Raw genomic sequence first — 9,378 nt, 5'->3', positions numbered from 1 at the left:
GGTAAATTAAATTAAATAAAGTATTACGACAATTTAATAGATGTAATAAAATAAACTATAAAGGCATAAAAATGTATAAAGATCAAAATCACTAAAAATATCCAAAATCGAACGACTAATACATCACCAAATATTTTTTGATCAAAACTAAATTTTTGTCAACAACAAGAACCATTTTTGTAAATTTGTCTTGTTTTTATTTGATTAATTTATATTTTTTATGATTTAGATTTTTTTTTGATGTACTATACTTTTTTAATGTTTTTCTTTTATATTTTTATTGATGTTTTATTCAATTAAAATTTTCTAGTTATTTTGACGTGTGTATATATATATATATATATATATATATATATATATATATATATATATATATATATATATATATATATATATATATATATATATATATATAGTAATAATAATTTATAACATAATTCATTTACAATTATGTTTTTCTTTTTCTTTTTGTTCTTTTAATATAAATAAAGTTATATAATTATTGTTTTTAATTCAAATATTTAACTGTATACTACATATAAGGTTATGTAATTATTATTTTTGTAAAACCTTTTATAAATATCTTTTTTTATAAAAAAAGTATAAAAGGTTTGTTAACGTGAATATGATTAATATAGATAATGTATAAAATTATTTATTTTAAAAAGATTAATATATAGGTTAATTGAAATCTAAAATGGACATCAAGTTATACATATGCTAATCAATATTCGTATAACTCGAAAACAAACAAAATGTCTAAAAACAAAAAATAAACTCGAAAAGAGGTGGTTGGTTAACGGAGAGAAAGAAAATAGGTGGACTTAACTGGAACGTTTTCATTTTTTTTTTGCTTTTAAACATTTTATTCGTTTTCGGGATATAAAATTTTGATTAGCTTATGTGTAACTTGACAGTTGACACCCATTTTATATTCCGATTAGCCTATACATCCTATTCAAATAACTAATTTTATACCTAATCTATATTAATCTTATTAACATTTAATAAACATTTTTTTTTATAAAAAAATGTTTATACAAATCTTTACAAAAATTAGAATTATATAGTGACCTATTGAATTCTTTAATAAATATAAACAAAAAAAGTTAAATAAAACATTAAAAAATTTATTTGAACAAAATTTAGAAAAATTTATTCGAACAAATTGTCAAAGAAAAAATATAAGTGAATAAAATATAAAAAAACATTAAACAATATATTCCAACTAAACGTCAAAAAACATATAGATTTTTAAAAATATAAATAACTTAAATAAAAAACAATAACAAATAATAGACAAAATTACTACATAATTGGTCAATATGGCATGAACAAACAATAAACATTGGGGTAGGAATGACAATGATAGTCAAAAGGATCATCCTATACGTTTTAAAGCTAAAAAGGAACCATTTTACAAAAATTTCAAATGCCCACCACAAGGATCATTTATAAAATTTTGTCTGGTGGAAATATAACTCCTTTAATTTAAATCTACAAAAGCAACACGCTTTCAATTTGTTTTTTGTTTTCTGTTTTCTGTTTTTTTTTCCTTGCCAATTATTATAACAATTTAACTTGGAGAGCAAGTAGCTAATTACCATTTGAACTTTGTTTTCTTTTCAATTTCTTGCTTACCCGAAATCCAAATATGCAATAATATACCAAATCAACATCCAAACTTTACCAAATCGTATTTTTCTTTTATCATGTTGTTCATCATAGTTACCAATTTTGATGCAAAAGCTTTTCTTGGTTCATAGAGCTTTTCAATTAGTCAACTTGGATAGCTTGTTTCAATGTATTTTTAATGGAATCTCAACCATTGAAGACATCTAAATCATTGTTTAATCTTGACCTTTTGAACTTTCTGAAAGGCACATGTAAATAATACTAATAAAAACAACCCTTATACTCAATTATAACAAAGGGGACACTTAGTTGTGTCCCTATCAAATGGTTGATTAAACAAACCCTTTTCTAATATTTGAAAACTAAATTTTCAAATCAAGTAATCAGTTTGGTAGAACTTTTCATTATTAACTATAGATTTTCTAATATTTCCAATCACAATTCTTTTAAATCAAGTAAGAAGGTAGTGTGTTAGGGTTTTAAGGATATAAAGAAAAATAAAAATTATAAGAATATGTATTGAGGTAACCATATTATGTTTACAAACAAATTAGAGACGTTTTATTAGTTTTAGCACGCTAGAGTTTACAAGATAAACAATATTTATAATTTTAAGAAAACAAGCCCAAAACATGTACTTTATATTTTAGTGTCTCACACAAGAAACTCATACTGTCTTAGAGCATTCACAATGGGGAGTTTAATGGAAGAGTTGAATGAGGTGTCATGCCTACTTGTCATTCGATGGATACAACTCCACCATTGTGAAATGCCACATTGACATTCAATGGATTTGAAGTTCAATGGTCATTGAACTCTTCAATGTGAAAAATGAAAGTCTTTAAATCTTTAAATAAATATTTTTTTAATATGTTTCATTGAACTTATAGAGTTTAATGCATTGTGGGATAAAAATGAATAGAATTGTATGAAATAATGAATGATGATGTGACAATCCATTAAACTTTATAGAGTTCAATGCATTGATGATGTGACAATCCATTAAACTAGAGGAGATGAATGACACTGACACATGAGGCAATCCTTATCTCTGGCTAAGAATCTCTTATATAATATAATCTTTGCTAAAAATCTATTGTACAATATAATCTTTAGAATAAATTTTAAATTAAATTGTTTGTTAAAAGCTAAAAACTCACAAAAAAAAAAAAAAAAAAAAAATCTTTTGTCAAACACGTGTTGTATCACCTACCATAAACATTCTATAACTACTTTTACTAAAATACAATAACATATCCAATCCTATTCTAAATAAACAGTTAGATATAATAATATATTCTAAATAAGCAAATTAAATCAGACTGAAAATTAAATTATAGAACCCAATATATAAAATAAAAATTTAAGTTTTTAATCCGATGCTGATGCGAAAGTGCGTGCGGCAATCAGTGTGTCCACAAAAACAAAAGACGAAAGTAACTAAAAACCATATGCGCCCACAGCCACAGTCATTATACGAATCGCAAAATTCCAAACGCCAGATCCATTTTTTCATACAAAACCCCAGTTCTACCTCAAAATCACACTAATCTTTTACTCAATCACAGCAAATCCCAAATATCATTCCTGAAGAAAAATGGCTCATCATTCCGATTCCGTCTTCTCCCAAATCGCTAAAGCTCCTGAAGATCCTATCTTAGGGGTATGCATCACTACTTTCTCCTCTTCCCTTTCCGACTTCTACTTCTGATTTCAACTTATATCCATAAAAAATTGAAAACCTGTTGATCATCGAGTAAAGTGGAATCGCTCTATGATCCTTTTTCGGTGATCAAGTTCATATAATCCCCTGATCAAATATTATATTGAGATTCGGTGTGTTTTTAGTGATCGAGTTGAAACTTTTACTGTTTTACTCTAATAGGGTTTTGGGGGTTTTCAATTTTTTAAACGCGATTATATTATGTGACGTATACTGATTATCTACTATTTCGCGATTGGGTATTTGGGGTTTTACTGTTTTCCATGATCGCTGATGAAAACTTTTGGTGATAGGTCTTTGTTTTCTTGTATCAAACACACTAATTCTTTTGTTTTGTCTTTGCTATGATGGGACAAAAAACAGGTTACTGTTGCTTTCAACAAAGATTCAGACACTTCAAAGCTGAATTTGGGTGTAGGTGCTTATAGAACTGAGGTAATGAATTATGAATGTTTTTCTTGATGAATTAGTTATAAATTATACACTTATAATTACTTATTCAAGTCAATCTGTTGTTGATAGGAAGGAAAACCTCTGGTTCTGAATGTCGTAAAACAGGCTGAACAAAAGCTTGTTAATAATCCGTTAAGTAACCTATTCTCATCACTTAAGTTTCATCACAATTTCTTGTTCTTCAATATTAAACTTTCATACTTTTTTTTATATGTTTTAGGTCTCGGATTAAGGAGTATCTTCCGATTGTTGGACTTGCAGATTTTAATAAAGGTAGCGCCAAACTCATTTTTGGTGCTGATAGGTAATCATTTATGATTCTCTTATTATTATTATTATTATTATTATTATTATTTTTGTAATAAATTATTTGGAGAGAGTTATATTTTTTCTTGTGTGTTTCATTTGTTAACAATGTCATACAAGTACAAATCAATTTTCATTGCTACAACATAATGTTCTAATATGATTTTTCTTAAAAGTACAATGTTGTAATTGGTAGATTTTTCATAGTAAAATGTCTTAATAAGAAATTATTTTTGAAATTACAATGTTTTAATTGTTCTTTCTTGATTTGTATATTTTTTGTGATAAAGGAATGTGTTGCTATACTATACATGCCTTCAAGTATTTGGTGCCACATAGGATTTTGCCATTCTTGCCAGAGGAGGGAGGGTGTGGTGCTATCCATGCCATCCGACTTTTTTTTTTTTTTAAATTAAAAAAATGTAACATTTAATAAAAACCATGAAATATTAGTTAAAATAAAACTTAAGTTTTCATTAACCATAAGATTGAAAATTACATAAATAAAAACTTAAGAATGACATAAGTTTGTAGAATAAAGAAACCATTATCTAAAATAATTTTTTTGTGATTTAATCATTATCGTTCATAATTTTTTTTTTTAAAAAGCCCCTAACCAGAAAAATATCTTTCTGTAACTAAAACATCTAAAATTTCTTTCACTAGTTAAATAAAAATAACCAAAAACTAAATTTGATCCATTTGAAATGTTTGATTAGTAGCGAATTTCCATTTAAAACCAATTAGACATGATACATAAAAAGATAATTGTAGGAAATATAATAATAATAATAATATCTGTTGTCGCAATTTAATAAACCAATTTATTTTTTGTTGACCAAAATAGCCCTGCCATTCAAGAAAACCGAGTCACTACTGTCCAATGCTTATCTGGCACTGGCTCACTGAGAGTTGGTGGAGAGTTTTTAGCAAGACATTACCATGAAGTAAGAAGAACAAATTCTTCATTTCCTTTATTTATTTATTTTTTTATTTTCAAAATAATAATTAATCAAATTAATTTTTTTTTATCAGAAAACCATATACATTCCAAATCCAACATGGGGAAACCATCCAAAAATCTTCACATTCGCAGGATTATCAGTCAAGACTTATCGCTACTATGATCCCACAACACGTGGCCTTGACTTCAAAGGTATGAAAATAAACCAATTTTCTGTTTTAATTTTAATATTTTAGTTTTTAATTTTTAATAATCAGTTTCATATCATTAAAATCTCCAAAAAAAAACAGGCCTTCTAGAAGATCTGGGTAACGCTCCATCAGGAGCAATAGTACTTCTTCATGCATGTGCTCACAACCCGACAGGTGTCGATCCCACCATTCAACAATGGGAAGAGATCAGACAATTAATCAGATCAAAAGCATTATTACCTTTTTTCGACAGTGCATATCAGGTAAAAAAAAAAAAAAAAAGTAAATTCCTGTATTTAAATTTCGTGAATCCATCAAATATTTATTTATTTATTATTTTTTTTCTAGGGTTTTGCTAGTGGCAGCCTCGATGCAGATGCAAAACCTGTTCGCTTGTTTGTTGCCGATGGCGGTGAATGCTTTACCGCTCAGAGTTTTGCCAAAAATATGGGACTTTATGCCGAACGCGTCGGTGCCCTTAGCATTGTGCGTTTTAAATTTTAAATTTTTTAATTAATTTGTTCACTTTTTAAGCGGGACAAAAGATTGAAACTAAACAGCAGTTTTAATCTTTTGTCCCATGGGACAAAAGATTATAATAGAATTTTTTGTCCCAAATTCTGGGTGCCACAGAAGTAATATTGTGAGTCCCAATTAACTTTTGTCCTACCTTTTTGGGTCATTACCACCAGTCATGTCAAAATGTCAAAATAACAGTACAACTTGTTATGTTATGTCAGGTTTGCAAAACATCAGATGTTGCGAGCAGGGTGGAGAGTCAGCTAAAACTAGTTATCCGGCCGATGTATTCCAGCCCACCTCTTCATGGAGCGTCTATTGTCTCGACTATACTCAACGACAGGTACTCTTTTTTGCAATTTGTAAAAAATAGCAATGTTCTTTTCACCTTCAATAAATAATTAATATTTATTTTTTGTAGTGATTTGTACAATGAGTGGACGCTTGAGCTCAAAGCAATGGCTGATAGAATTATCAGCATGCGCACACAGTTATTGGAAACCCTAAAAGCAAAAGGAACACCTGGTGACTGGACTCATATCATAAAGCAAATTGGAATGTTCACGTTCACTGGGCTGAATGCAGAACAAGTCGCTTTCATGACTAAAGAATATCATATCTATATGACTTCTGATGGGTAAGCATATGTTATTTCTTACATTTAATTTAATTAAATAAAACGTACTTTTTATTTATTTGTTTATTGAAAATAAGTTATCTTTTCTACAGGAGAATCAGCATGGCTGGATTGAGTTCAAAGACAATCCCTCATCTTGCAGATGCTATGCACGCTGCTGTTACAACAATGGCATAAAAAACTACTTGTTCTTCTTGTTTTTTATCGTATGTTTGTTTTCAGTGTCAAAAAAAAACCTAAAAACCATTTCTTGATGCTTTAAACCGAATGTGGAACTTGTAGCTACACTACATAAATAAGTTCACAACTAGTACTCAAATTATAGTATTATATTACGAAGATGATTACGAGTTTATTTACAATGAATAGCTGATTATCTCTTTTACTAACCCTAGTTTTAAAATTTTAATCTCCATTAATGGCGAGTTGTTGGGCTTCTTAATCCAATACCCCCAAGCTTCTCCATATACGAATTCTTTGTTCTTGCCAAAATTCTAGCTGAATAGCTCTGATACTTTTCGTTCTCGTTTTCTTCCACTTGTTTAGGGCTCGAGTCGCCATTCTTTGTGTTTGATTCTTCTTGTTCTTGATCGATACTCCACCCCATGAAATCAGATAACGTCATCGATTCTGTAGGCGTCTGACCTGGACTATGATCTGGCGTTTCATTGCTATCTTCACTCGTAGCTACTCTTACTCGTGCTGACGTGGACTTCTTCTTCGCCAGCAAGGACGGATCTTGTGCTACGTTGTCGGCGTAAAGTACGTCTTCGATTCGATTCATCACTGTGCTCGCTAAACTCTCCAAAACTCGCGAATAGCTTTCCAATACTGCGTGTCCGACATCCTACAAAATCGAAATTAGGGTTTTGTTTTAGTTTAGTGATTGATCGAGGAACATGAATTGGGGATTGGGGAAACGTAATTTTTGTCTTTTTTTCGTACTTTATTGGATTCGATTTTGCTGATTTCAAGTGACGATTGTGGGAGTCCTGGGAATCGTTGTTTTAGGAGGATTAAGATGGTTTCTGCTCGTTCTTCAAACTGTTCTCGTTTCTCCATGCTTATCCCTGAACTCCAAGAAGATTTTGAGTCCTTTTGATTCATCTTTCTCTTCCATATCACTATAGAAGCTTCGATTTTGTTCTTGAGATCAAGTACGTTTAGCTCTGATGACAAATCCATGGTCATTAGAAACTGACTCGGGTCAAAAAAGTCAACCGTGATGCTCTTGTAGATCGAGTCTCCAAGGGTTTCTCTACCATTCTGTTAATAAGAGTTTACCAAATTAGGGCTAAAATTCAAGAATTTCTTTCTTTTTTTATCTTATCCGGTTATAATATTATAATACCTTGGGGAGAGTATCAATATAGTTCTCGGGAATTTCCATTTCTCCAAGTATTTGTGCGTTGATAGCCATGGAAGCTTTAAGAACTTGGTTGACACAATCTTTTTGATATTGCATCCATTTTCTTGATTCTTCTGAAAGACCTTCAGCTGGAACTTTGACTGTGGGTAACCACCATTTGTCACTTCTTTGAACGCCTTTTTCAGATTCATCTGCATCTTTTGATACATACCAAAACTGATTCTGATCCCTGAAATTGTCTAGACAACCCTGGATCATATATTCATATCATCATCTTCATTTTTGAAAAAAAAAAAAAAAATCCCAAAAAAAATCACTTGGGAATGGAATCATTACAATGAGCATCGCATCGAGTTTTTTTAAAGCCGCAATGTTCATCCGCAAATCGCCTCTTTGTTGTGTCATCATAATCTGCAAGATTGTCGATCAAACGTTACAAATGATGAGATTTGGATTGGTTTGTGGATTCCGATGGAATTGGAACCGTGGATTCCATTCCATTGCGTGTTTGATTACCTCCATATTTGATCCATCTTTCCCCGCTTGTTGAGAAGCAACAAACTCAACAATGTAATCGGTTACAGAAAGAAGCCAACCGACTTCTCGTCTCCATCTTCTTTTCCGATCTTCAGGCATTGGAGCCAATTTATGTTGCTCCCCAAATACCGAAGCTAAAAATTTCCAAAAAAGATTAACAAAAACCACAAAATAAATGACTTTTTAAAACAAGGATTCAAAAATTACCTGCAAGATTTGTAATTGCATTTGTTAAAGCCAAAGCAGATGAAACCCCCTTTCCTCCACCCGACATATCTTCTCCTAAAAGAAGTTTAGCAAATCGTTCCTTCATCTGCTCCAACTCTGCACAAACAAAAACAATTTGTTTTCTCCAACATTTACGGATCGAAACATGATTTTTATCAAAAACTTACCGGCACGTTTCACCTTAACCTTGGAAACCAGGTCGTTGTTGTTGGCATCTTGTTCATCGATTGTTGTTGTCATCTTGACAAATGTGTTCTTGATTGATTCTTATGGGTTGCACGTTTGCAACATGGAATTGAAGGAAGTTGTGATATGAGCAAGTTCTTGAGAAAAGTCAAAAGAGGAAAAGAAATAAATAAATAAAAAAACTCAAATTTCTTATGAGAGGTTAAAAAGGATTTGGTGGATGATTAATGAGAAATTTGGTTTATTGGTTTTTGTGTGGATTATTGTTTGAATCTTAGTGTTGACTTGTGTTTGTCTCCATTGTTGTTGGTGTTTGTGAGATTTTAAACGTGGGGTGCATGTTTTTCTTGAATGATTGACAGAATCTGAAACTAGAGGGGTTGAAATTGAACATGAAAAAACTTTGAGGAGGAAATTTATGAATGGATTATAATCTTTTTGAGAAACAACTAGACACCAATAACTAAATTTATGAATTCATGGTGAAGAGATGTGTGTTCCTAACCGGTTACCTCAGTATTCTCTCTTGAAATTGTAATAATCAGTTTTTAATTCTTCCATAAGGTAATTGATATTGATGCCACACCTTTTTTCTAACGACGCCATGGGAATATAAGGTCTTCACTTTGA

The 9,378-nt window shown here is 30.4% G+C and overlaps 2 protein-coding genes across 2 annotated transcripts; one reads left to right on the top strand and one right to left on the bottom strand.

Moving 5' to 3' along the window:
• The first annotated feature begins 3,031 nt into the window (after positions 1 to 3,031).
• Positions 3,032 to 6,790, top strand: LOC111918610 (aspartate aminotransferase, cytoplasmic). The gene is made up of 11 exons (XM_023914254.3): positions 3,032 to 3,298; positions 3,722 to 3,793; positions 3,881 to 3,942; positions 4,032 to 4,115; positions 4,965 to 5,064; positions 5,153 to 5,273; positions 5,372 to 5,535; positions 5,621 to 5,758; positions 6,013 to 6,134; positions 6,213 to 6,428; positions 6,521 to 6,790. The coding sequence occupies exons 1-11, from the start codon at positions 3,233 to 3,235 to the stop codon at positions 6,603 to 6,605; spliced, it is 1,230 nt and encodes a 409-aa protein (XP_023770022.1). The 5' UTR covers positions 3,032 to 3,232; the 3' UTR covers positions 6,606 to 6,790.
• LOC111918609 (rho guanine nucleotide exchange factor 8) lies at positions 6,725 to 9,095 on the bottom strand. Its single transcript, XM_023914253.2, has 7 exons — positions 8,730 to 9,095; positions 8,542 to 8,658; positions 8,314 to 8,468; positions 8,134 to 8,208; positions 7,780 to 8,046; positions 7,374 to 7,694; positions 6,725 to 7,275 (listed from the first exon to the last, which is right to left on the bottom strand). Exons 1-7 carry the CDS (start codon positions 8,800 to 8,802, stop codon positions 6,844 to 6,846), a joined length of 1,440 nt encoding a protein of 479 aa, XP_023770021.1. The 5' UTR covers positions 8,803 to 9,095; the 3' UTR covers positions 6,725 to 6,843.
• Between the last annotated feature and the right edge of the window lie 283 nt (positions 9,096 to 9,378).

The sequence above is a fragment of the Lactuca sativa genome, chromosome 5 (assembly GCF_002870075.4).
Source record: "Lactuca sativa cultivar Salinas chromosome 5, Lsat_Salinas_v11, whole genome shotgun sequence".
NCBI classification, from domain to species: Eukaryota; Viridiplantae; Streptophyta; class Magnoliopsida; order Asterales; family Asteraceae; genus Lactuca; species Lactuca sativa.
This window is presented reverse-complemented; position numbering and strand designations above follow the sequence as displayed.